The sequence below is a fragment of the Clarias gariepinus genome, chromosome 23, assembly GCF_024256425.1.
Source record: "Clarias gariepinus isolate MV-2021 ecotype Netherlands chromosome 23, CGAR_prim_01v2, whole genome shotgun sequence".
Classification (NCBI taxonomy): Eukaryota; Metazoa; Chordata; class Actinopteri; order Siluriformes; family Clariidae; genus Clarias; species Clarias gariepinus.
Window position 1 is genome coordinate 23,090,071 of NC_071122.1, and position 12,382 is coordinate 23,102,452.

The 12,382-nt window shown below is 40.2% G+C and overlaps 1 protein-coding gene across 1 annotated transcript; it reads right to left on the reverse strand.

Annotated features, from left to right (window-relative positions):
* Positions 1–2,201: 2,201 nt before the first annotated feature.
* On the reverse strand, positions 2,202–7,656 carry ldlrad2 (low density lipoprotein receptor class A domain containing 2). Its single transcript, XM_053483483.1, has 5 exons — positions 7,584–7,656; positions 6,139–6,639; positions 5,747–5,893; positions 5,500–5,634; positions 2,202–3,543 (listed from the first exon to the last, which is right to left on the reverse strand). The coding sequence occupies exons 1-5, from the start codon at positions 7,654–7,656 to the stop codon at positions 3,272–3,274; spliced, it is 1,128 nt and encodes a 375-aa protein (XP_053339458.1). The 3' UTR covers positions 2,202–3,271.
* Between the last annotated feature and the right edge of the window lie 4,726 nt (positions 7,657–12,382).

The window sequence follows — 12,382 nt, forward strand, 5'->3', positions numbered from 1 at the left end:
CAATCTGTAACTCAGCCCTGTGATTTCATAATAAAAGTTCCAATTTAAAGCTGGAAGGAAAAAAAAACCCGCCACAATAAAAGTATCGTAAAAATCAATCCAAGGATAAACAGATAGATAAATAGGTATTAAAGATGTACTAAAACAACTGCAGTCACGCATTTCCAATAACTGGCAATGAGTCCTTCACATTTCTTTGCAAGGAGTTTTGGCCCGCTCTTCTTTGTAAAATTGTTTTAGAATTGTAGAATTTACGCACATTGGAGGGTTTCCAAGCATGAATGTCAGTAATCGGCCTGTTAATTCCATAAATTACACTTCATTCATGATTTTTAACATAAGGACAGGTGGGTTTGGACAGCCTTTCCCTTAATAAATAAAACCATCATTTAAAAACAGCATTTTGTATTTATTTGGGTTATCTTTGTGTAATATAAAAAATTGTTTCGTGATCTGAATCATTTAAGTGTGACGAATATGCAAAAAAACTTTTTTTATTAAAATACAAAATAGTTTTGTGTGTTTTATTAAGTATTCATATCATATTATATTAAATGCTTTTAGAAAAAAGGCACATTTGCATACATAAATGTTTTTGTAAATGCAAAATTCTATCAGTGGTCAGCTGGAGATTGTGAAATGTGTTGTTTTTAAAAATCACCCTTTATAACTGCTAATAACTGAATACAGTGTGCTTTATGTCTGTGTGAATGAGCCACAGATCACACTCCTCCAGCGTGTGAGCCAGAGATAGCAGCAAAACAATGGATCCTAAACGCGTGCGAGGTCAAAGCAAACAAATCAAACCCAAGATGGTTTTAAATTTAGCGTGTGTGTGTGTTTGTGTGCGTGTGCGTGTGTGTGTGTTTGTGAGGCGACATGTGACGACACAGAAAGGCGTGAGGTCAGAGGCAGAGCCGGTCATCCTCTGGCAGCCGTGCCCCTAAACAAAAGCCGTCAGATGTTAAACACTAAGAGGCTTTTGGGTGAAGGAAGGGCGGGAAATGATATAAAGCGTTTGAAAGGGATAGAAAAGAGAGGATTTGTTCTGAAAGGTTGCTCATAGTTACAGCAGCAACACACACAGTTTGAGGCAGGAGAGATTGCCAAGGTTTTCTCACTCCCCTTTTTGTCAATACTGAGCTTATCCCAGAGCAGGATCTGGCAAAAACACATATAAACATGGCAGAACCTCCACATAACCTAAACCTACCGATAAATTAATCTCGGCAAAATGTTGATACAGGAGGCATTTTGTTAGTCCAAATGTATTGAACATTCATGGAAGGAGTCTCCAGTGTCAGCACTTTCTAACAAATACGTTTTTATATACATATATAAAGAAAATCCCTGTTTACTAAGGAAAAAAGCCAGCAATATAACCATTTCAATAAACTACACCTGAGACTAAACTCAACCTGAGATTAACTCAAACTAACACTAAACCCAAACTGAGAGTAAACCAAACTGAGACCAAACCCAACTTTGACTAAACTAAAACACAGACAAAACCCAACTGGGACTTAATCCAACTGAAACTAAACCCAAACAGAGACTAAACTGAAATTAAGACTAAACCCAACTGAGAGAGAACAAAATCAAAATAAGACAAAACACAAATTGATATTAATGCCAAATTGATTGGGTCAATGATTGGATCAGCAGTATTATTATTTTGCACCAGTCTGACTGTTTTAATGTTGATCGTTCCAGAACTTCTATGAAAAGATGAAAAGCATAAATCATACATTTATCCGTATTTACATTTACATTTTCATCAGGCATAAAAAAAAACAAAGACAGTGGTATATACACTGATGTCAAACGATCTACTTAGAAAATACCATAAATCCACAAGAAGAGCAGTACTTAAAACACACACAGTATATAGACATGTAGATAAATACTAACACAGATTTTTTTTGGTATAACATTTGATCAGCTTCAGAAATACATTTCTAAGATATATCGTGTATTTTTATTTTATTTTCAGTCTGACCCGAACCCCTTCAACACATGCAGACCAAAGACCCAGAGCAAACTCGGCTCACCAAACCGCTCTAATCCCAAATCATGACTAAGCTGAGTTATAGTTACGTTTACTGTTCATGTTTAGATTACATAATTCAGATCAAACAAGCTTTAAGAGAGATACTTAAGTCGAAAACTTAACTTTCAGGCAGGTCTGAATTCAGGTCACTTCTGCCCAATCACTGCGAGAAGGGCGGTTCCTATTTTAGTGAGAGAACATCAAACAGGCTTTAGTCTGAACTGGGCTAAGTTTAAGTTTGGTTTAGTATTAATTTGGGTTTAGTCCTAGTGATCTTGATTTTTAGTTTGTGTTTAGTATCAGTTTTTGTCCCTTATCCTAATGGTTTCCTAGCTGTCCCCACGGTAAACTAACCCCAAACTAAACCCATTCAAGAGACTAAGACTGAAATTAATTTAAACATAAAACAAACCTAGACCCAAAATGAGAATGAACCAAAACTAAGATTGTCAATACCAGGACTAAACTCAAACTAAGCCCAAAGACTAAACTCCCACCTGAGACTAAACCCAAAGTGAGGCTAAACATTAAAGCCAATGATGATTGAGTCAAGAGTAAAACTGCATAGAAATTGGGACTAAACCCAAACTGAGAATAAACCAAATCAGGACTGATGCAACATGATCCTGAGCTATAACTGAGCAGCATTCGTAGTGTTGTGTATTGTGACTTCGTTAAAGAGCCGTATAAGGGCAGAGTCCAAGTTTCAGGACACGACCTCAGGGAGAACAGGATAGAGCTCAGTAACTCAGCAACAGCCATGAGGAAAAATGCACCTCATCACCACAGAGCAACGTGCCTAGCTGACAGCGAGACCCGTAGCTGTTATGTAAGCATCTGTAACAATAGCTCTGAGAATAGTGAAACTGTTTGGACTGTCGTTTTGAAAACAGAACCAGTCCGGACTTGAACGCCTTTTGTGCACGCTCCTTCCTGGAAATGTGAATAGCTCTTTTCAGTGCATCTGGGACCTATGTGATAATACTGGCATCATCTTCTTCGAAATATCCAATAGCTGATATGTGACAATGATTTGCACAAATTTAAAGACTTAACAACATAACACTTGATTTCTTAAAAAAGAGCAGCAGACACAGAACAAAATATTCACCCCGCTTCAAAACTACAAGCGCATGTCTTTAAAGACGTGCAGTGACGAACACGATACCACCATCATGTCCTTCGTCAGTCACTTTTCGAGTGAGTCCTCCTGTATTGGCTCTACATGGCGACCACGGTGGTGGTGGAGGCTGCGGGCGTGGAGACTTGCTGCGGGGTGACCTTGGCCAGCCGGTGTTCTTTGTTCTGCAAGCAGCTCCGGCTGCACAGCTGACACGAAGCACAGCAGGAGTTACAGCACGGCAGGAAACGACACACACTCACTCTCCAGAGGAACCAGCCGGGAGACCAGCAGCACCAGCACACCACCACTGACCCAACCAGAACTCCCAGTACCACATAGAGCGCAAGCAGGGACACGTATGGAGGGGAATCTGAGAAAACACAGGGAGAGTTAGTGCACAAATACGTCTTTTATTTTACCACATGCAATTACTAAATCACATAAAAAATAGCCATTTAAACATAAATGTTCTATCCCTGTATCTGCATGTTCACTGTGAGCAGGGTTATCATTTTTATACACATTTAGGAACATTAAGAAACGAAGCAGGGAAGGAAATAACAAGGGGATGTTTTTTTATCTAGTGTAAAACAGTCAGTGGTTTCAAAGCAAATTTTCTGATTTAAATCTTGTTAATTATCTCAATCATACGCATACATTGTGATATAGTACAGAAACGCATACGCACAACGGTGAAATCGTTTCTTATGTGAAGAATGAGAATAAACACAGAAGAGAGAAAGATATATTTTTTCTGTTAAATGCCTGAAATATTCGGGTTAGTAACAGACCTTTTTGTCTATTTGTTTGGACGTAGATAATAGACAGTTGTTGTTTTTTTACTGAGACATGTCTACGCTGACAAACCCTGCAAATTCACACTCATTAACAAATAGCACGTACGATGCACCAATATAGACTCACATCTGTGCTTAAGTCTAATCTTCGCACTTCCGTGAACGCTGTCAATGAGCTAATTTGAGACTAGCCAGCGTAGTACGTATTTGCAGACTCATAAATCCAACAATGGATCTAGGGCACTAGCTGATCCTGGTGTCTCGAGCTGACTGCTGATTTACAGCTCTGTCCACAGGAAGGCCCGGTGAGCATTCATGTGCTCCTCCAATTAGCTTTATGCCCTTTGTCATTCAGTTTAGTCATTACTTAGACATTAAACACAAATGGCCGCTTTAAGAGAGCAGCTGTGCGCGGAGGGAGGGTCAGCGCCTGTGTGAGCAGGTTTTACAGACCTTTAGGGGTTAAAAGAAACTTTAATGACGGCTAATGATTGATTTAACTAATAATGCCTGAAAAAAACGTCTAACTGTAGAAGGTTTTTCATATGACAGAAAGAAATTAACACTTAGCGAGGTGCTCAGTGACGTCTAGCTAGCAATTAACAGAAAACAGGTTTTATAGATTTCATATGATAATGGTAATAATTTAGTGTTACAGCACCAAGCTGGCTTGGAAACTGGATGCTAGCTAGTAGTAATAAAGCTGCTAAATCTTGTTACGCTAATGTCTAGCTGTTAAACGGGAAAATATTCATCCAAATTATTTTAAAAGTAGAATTTAGCGTACAGTATATTAAATATATTTGATTTATGCTTAAGGATTTGATGCTTTGATGCTGGTGTTACGTTTAGCTAGAGTGCTAAGCTAACTACTTGTTGTTGTTGGTCTTTCGGCTACTCCCGGCAAGGGGTCGCCACAGCGGAATACCCAGTCCGCACTATAGCTTGGCACAGGTTTTACACCGGATCCCCTTCCTGACGCCATCCTCCCATTTTATCCGGGCTTGGGACCGGCACTGCATCCAGTGGCTGGGGTTTGGGCACTGGCTGGGAATCGAACACGGGCCTTCCACATGGCAGGCAAAACTACTAACACAACTAAAATAAGGCACATTATCAAATGTATGTTACAGTTAGACTGTTGCTCAGTTGTATAAGGAAAAATAATTGGGGGTTCTGAGGATCCGGATTCGAGCCCCGCCGTTGTTGGGTTGTCACCCCCATACTACCGAGCCACTGCATGCAGTGCCGGTCTTAAGCCTGGATAAAATGGCAGGGTTGTGTCAAGTAGGGCATCTGGCGTGAAAAAGAATAATAATAAATAAATAAAAAGAACCTGTGCCGAGGTGTCTGCAGACCGGATAGTCTGTTGTGCCGATCCCTTGGCGGGAGCAGCCGAAAATATGTAGCAGATATAAATCTCTCCATGATACACTTTGAAAATGAAATAGGCCTACGTACCTTTCGAAATCACAACATCAAGAAAATAACCTTTTTATAGTAAAAAACAAAACAAAACTTGAGCCTACCAGTGACAGAATCAATGTCAGGGATGGGATTTGGACCAGTACACTTCTCCAGAGTCGATGTCTTGATAGTGGCCACATTCAACAAGGGAGGAGAAGTTGCATACGTCTGATGTGTGCTAGCTGTGGACAGGTGACCTAAAACGGAGCAAACATAGTGACTTTGAAATTGCCCCTCGAAATAAGCCATCACCAAGGTTGGTCCATTTAGTTAAAATAATAGAAGCTTGTATGGAAATGGTTTACTGACTGGTGCACTCTGGGTAATGTTGCATGTCGGTGCCGTCGCCACAGTTGTCGATTCCCTTGTCATCATTGCACACCAAACTCATTGGGATACATTTTCCATTTTGGCAGGTGAAATAGGGCTCACTGCTGCATTCAGAATGATTAAAACCTGCAAAAGAACATCAGTTGGGTGTGTTGGATCTGCATTCACATTAAAACCTTTTCGTTAAAGAAATGTCACTATGTTGATAAAGATTAATCCCAATATTACTACTGAAAAGTAACATAAAGTAGTATTTAGTACTGATAATTTTATCAAGTATCAATTTATTATATATACAATGCCATCTTATGTTCATCATGAGCCATAAGGCACAAGTGGAAGGCGTTCCAAGAAATGAAGCGGCCTCATACCCAGCCTGAATGAGGTGAAGTCCCCGACAAAATCCACGCGTGGTTGAGTCCCCCTGGTCACCAGTCGCAGAGTTAGATAGTTTCCAGTGGATAGGACTGGGCGTGGTAGGCTCTTTCCACACAGTGGAGGCCCAATAGGGGGTGCCATCTTATCCCGACCATCATAGAACTGGATGTAAGAGCCAGCGTGACACGGATCTGTTTGGCCCTCCTCTGATGTGGGCTCCATGCGCTGGTCAGGCCGTGTCGAACCTGAATGCGAAGGACCCCGGGCCGACTCTGGGACAAGGGGGACGGGGCTGAAGGGTGACACACGCAGTAGGCTGTAAACCAGGAAGAAGCGAAACTGGAACTGCACCTTGTCACGGGGTGTGGCTGCCTGCATAGTCAGGTGGCAGTCAGTCCCGATTCTGACAAAGTAGTACCTGCGCGACTCCTGGTGGGACCGGACGATCATACCGTCTCCCTTTACTGTCTGGCCACAGAAATCCACCACATTCACTGTTGGGACACATTAATTAATTCCCCACAACATAAATTTACACAAAAAAACCTGACATCTGCGTGTTTTTTATTTTTATTTTTGCCTGACCCACTGTACCCTCCTGAGATGGCGATAATGGGATACAAGAGACTAAAGCAAACCTAATTGTTTGCCTAGCGAGACCGCAAGGGGGAGTTGGCTGCGTAATGCCCCCCCATCTGGGGCAGGAACCAAATAATAGGAAGATTTATAACCTCTCCAAGGTTTATTAGCTTTGTTACTAAGGGAAACTAGTGAATCCCTGATGCCTGACTTCCTGGAATGTCCTGAGAAAACCTCAGTCAGTGGCACAGAAACAATACTTCAAAATATCCCGTAACCATGTTTCCTGAACTGAGTTTGCTCAAAAATGAGCAGGAATGGGACAGCAGGGTTTCTTGTAAAATGTATTCAATGCGTGGGGTAAAAATGCAAATGGTGTCGATCGTGTATGAGTTCCCACTGTGATTAAGACTAGGAGAAAATGACCATCAGGAGAAAGCATCAGGCATAAAAGTATAGAATTCTATTTTGCTTCATAATTAAATTAGATCAAAGTCAGTATAGTCCTTCCTAAAATTTGTTTAAGTGAAATGGTCATATTTAACATTTAATGGAGGTTGTCGTGCTGTGTAAATGAAGACGGGTCCAAGACTTACTCATATTGACTCATATAAATGTGTTAAAGGTTTTACTTAGTAAGGGTTTCTCTGTGCTAGATGTCAGGCAAAGAAACTACAATTTTATTTCTAAATGACTCAACGGTTCATTTAATACACAGAAGACGTAACTTATTTCAGTGAGCAGTAAGCTTGTTTCAGCTGTACTGTAGCAATTAACTTAAGTTTTAAAAGCAAGTCATCTTCAGTAAAAGCAAGCAGATGTAGTTGTAGTAATTCATAAAAAACTGGTTAAAACTCACCTGTCTCGATGGCATCCGTTTGCAGTGTCAGTAAACTCAGAAGAAAAAAGCCTGTAAACTGAAGTTTGGCCATGAGGAGTCACAAATCTGGGGTGTTTTCCCCAACCCTAAAGCTTCTCTATAAATCTGTCAGGGTCATTTTAAAAGATTAAAAAGTTAAACATGTGATCCCCATGATGCACAATCCAGGTCATATGACTGTTATAAGCGCCTCTTATTGCCCCAGGAGCAGATCCTGCTTCATCCTCACCACTTTTGATGCCTCGACGTCCGCGCCTTTGCCATGGCAACAGGGCACCCCCCCCCCCCACCCCCCGCCAAAAGACCACGCACTCACGAGGGGGGTAGGGGTGGGGGGCGTCTCTGTGCATTCACCACCACCACCACCACTGTAGTCAATGTGGTAACTGTGTGTCACACTCACATCCGTATACACACACATATCCAAAAATCATGGGTCTTTAAAACAATTCTACAAGTTGTTGAAGGTTGAATAATAAATTGCTTGATAAATGTCAGATTTATTTAAAAAATGCACTGGCACAGAAGTACGCTTTCTCTCAATGCCTTATGTCCACCTAGGAACTCCCGTGGTCCAACTTGGGACAGTGGAGGCCAGTGTATTTATTCCCATTATTGTGACCTCCAGTCATCATTTACACACTTTGGGAATGCCAATTAGCCTAATCTGTATGTTTTTGGACTGTAGGAGGAAACCGGAGTACTCAGAGAAAACCCACCAAGCATGGGGAGAACATGTAAACTCCACACGAGCCTGGCCGGGAATCGAACCCAGACCCTGGAGGTGCAAGGCGACAGTGCTAACCACTACACCACATCCCAGGATGTTGTGTTTCTATTTCTATTATATTATTTCTACTTTATGTTTTATTGAGCCAAATTCCCACATCCTCACCAAATTCCACAGAGGGACAATAGGGAGCCTTCTGACCAGCTGTCTCACCATGTGGCATGGGAACTGGATTGTCTCTGACAGAACTGGACTGTCTCCAACTCGATAGCAGATTGTGAGAACAGTTGAATAGATCACCTGGGTCTAACCCAACTTAACGACTCTTTACCCTCCTCCAATCTGGCAGAAGGTACCAGCGCATCTGTGCCACCATGAGCAGATTGCGCAATCTCGTTTCTTCCCTCACACGGCCGAGTTCCTCAACATGCTGCACTTTGCGAACCTGCCTCAGACACTTTTTATTCAATCAACCAATACATACGCCGAACAACAATTTACTTTACTCGTACAGTTAGTAGAAAAAGGTACACATTTTTGTTTTTGTTTAAATTTATAGAGCGCATGAGTAAAAGAGAATAAACCTGTGATTACAAGCAGATTCATGAGGTGTTTCCCATCTAAAATCTTTACTGTCAGCTGTATTTCTTTATTAAACATTCCTGCCTTTACTCTCTAACCCTATAAACCTGAATGCTTCGTGCAGATAAAGGCCTACTTGTTTGTACTGAAGCGTGACCCAGTGGTGACACCCAGACTCTTCTGGAAGAGTACACCTCATAACCCAGGTTTTAAGGTTGGTTCAAGTCCGGAGCACGGTAAAGAAAAGTCTCAAACAAAACTCACTTGGACTGTGCACAGGTACTGCTCGATTTCATCACTCCTTCTTCAGATGGCACAGTATTACTGTCTAATCATTCCTGGTACATGTCTACTTCAAAGAAAATACAGTTCATCTGTACTCCCTGGAAACCAGACAGAGAACCCATCCTCATTTGGGTGATATCAGATAGCAGGGATTGATTTGCAATCATACTGTGTGCTATGAGACTGGAAGTTCAGTATAACAGGTTAGGTGGTTAACTTAATATGAGGTCCCTTCGATACTGGAGGCTTTTTGTTGTTTTTGTTCTTACACTCGCACAAAGTTAGGGTCTAGGGTAGTGGTCGGTACTGTTATAGGAGCTATAACAATTTTGTGGTGACGGAGTGACTGGATGAGAAGGTATAAGACGTAGGTTACAGCATTTATTTACAGATATTAAAAAGAACATGAGCAAATCATATAAACCAGATGGACACCTAAACTAAGACACAGGCAAACCTAATCAAATTCAAATTTTATTTTAAATTCAAATTCAAATTTTATTTGTCACATACACAGTCATACACAGTACGATATGCAGTGAAATGCTTACACGACTGCCAGTGACCTTAAAAAAGTAAAAGCTTATACATAAGAAAAGAAATATGAATAAAAGAAATACGTTAAAAATAAAAAATACCTAGAAAAATATGCTGTACAAAAAAATATACTGTAATAAAAGAAATACCTTAGAAAATAAGATTTACATCTGCATGTTCTCCCTGTGCTTGGAGTGCTTCATCTGGGTACTCTGGTTTCCTCCTACAGTGTCCACAGACATGCAGCTTAGGCTAATTGGTGTTCCCAAATTGCCCATAGGGTGTGAATGAGTGTGTGTATATATTAAATGCCCTACACTCTTCACAGATCTAAAACCAATTTTAAATAAAAAAAAAAAAAATTAAACAAGTAAATCTAAATTTAGTTTTAGGTTCTAAGAAAAAAAATATTTTAAACATCCTTCATATTTTCTTTTCTATCTTTAATATTGAAAACCAAAAACTGACTCTTGCCCTGAATATAGCCGTAGAAGCTGGCATGGCATTAAAAAAGAAGGAAAGAAAAAACGAAAAAAGAAAGTAAGAAAGTGACCTAATCAAAGCTCAAAGTTGATGATGCACCTTGTTCTTACTACAGCATGGAACATGACGCTGCTCACCATTACATTCTGTGGGGAAAGCCTGTGACACAACTACTGTACCAGTTAACACCACCCACAGCTCAATTAAACAAGCAAACAAATTAAGTTTTTGTTTCTATATACTGTATAGAAATTCAAAATTTAAGATTTTATTTGCCATTTGCACATGTACTGACAGTATGAGTACATTAGAAGGTTTTGTGCAGAAAATCTCTGAGTTAGTGATAAGAAATGATAAATAAAGTAGAATGAACATATAATACAAGAATAATACAGGAATAAATAGAAGAAGATTGTGTCTTGTGCGTATGTGTGTGAGTAGAAACTGAGCTGGATGGTGTGTGTCTCTGAGGATACTTTGTGCTTTTTTTTTTCCCTGGAGCATTGTGTGTGTATAAAGTGTCTATGGAGGGGCTCTGCAACCTTTATGAATCCTTGAAGAGCCTTCAATTCTGCCTGGGTGGTGTTTTCAAACTACATTATGGATAAATAAAATAAGAATATTTAATCTATATAAATAAAATTTAAAAAGCTATATAAAAGTATATTATTTATATATACAGTATATAATTATATATGTTACATACATAGGAGGACCCAAAACAGGTCTCAGTCTGTGCAGCCAGATTTTTGTCAAAGCCTAACGCAAATTACGTTACGGCTGGACAAAATTTAATGAAAGTGCTTAGGTATTTGCCCAAAGACAAAAAAATCTAAATTTTAAGTAGAAGTGATGTTATAAACAGTTATGTGCTAGATTAGATTACAGAATCTAGTGCTTTTTTGGATGACTATAGCACTTTTTCCCTTGTGGTGGGTGTGGCTACGCGTCACTTAACAGAGCCAATGAACATGTTAGTTTACGCTATCCGCTCCCTTCGCGTGCGCGAGCTTGCAGACTCCCCGAATGGCGTAGAGCCGTGCAATTTATGTGGGAGCACTTATACCTCTCATCCCTCCCTGCTGAAAGAGCTCGGCCAATTTAGCTCTCTCGAGGCCTCCGGCTGTAAGAAGTTACAGCATCACTTGGGAACCGAACCAGCAAACTCTGGATGATAGGGCGCCACTTGGAGGCAAATTGGTATAATTATTAATATTAATTAGCTATTTAATTCTCAGCACAGTTGTGACAATGAGGTATATGGAAACACCATTGATGTGATGAGACTGATAAACCATCTAGCTATTATCTATTATCTAGCTAGTGTTGCTGTCATAGTGCTCACTTTGCATTGACATATTTTGAACAGCAAAAGATATACTCATGTACATAATCGAGTATGGCCTGAAGTTTTACTTAAATACACTATATTGGCAAAAGTATTCGCTCGCCTGCTTTCACATGCATATGAACTTGAGAATCCAATTCTTAATCCATAGGGTTTAATATGATGTTGGCCCCGCCCCCTTTGCTGCTACTGTATAAGACAAGGCAAGTTTATTTGTATAGCACATTTCATACACAATGGTAATTCAAAGTACTTTACATACAAGAAAGGAAAAAGGACCTTAGGACTGGTGTGATGTGCTCAGATTTTCTGGTTCTAGGCAGAATTCTGGCAGCAGGGTTCTGAATGAGCTACAGCTGCCTAGTGGTCTTCTTGGGAAGGCTGGTCAGGAGACCATTATAATAATCCACCCTGCTGGTGATAAAGGCATGGACAAGTTTCTCCAAGTCTTGATTGGAAACCAAACATCTGAATTTTGCAATGTTTTTTGAAACAATAGTATGCTGATTTAGTTACTGCTTTGACATGACTACTAAAACTAAGGTCTGTCTCCAGAATCAACCCAAGATTCTTGACTTGATTTTTAGTTGTTTGACCCCTACCCCTGTACTGTGAAATTCACTGAGCACCTTAGGAAGGACCATTCTTCCACCAATTTTTTTGGGATGGGTGATTAAATACTTTTAGCAATATAGTGTTACATGGCTTTTCTGTTAAACAGTCAGTATAATATACAGTACATTATGCATAGCTGATTTTATGCACTGCGCATGCGCGGCTGGGTCGCGGCGCCTAGGGCGTACGTGACTGACG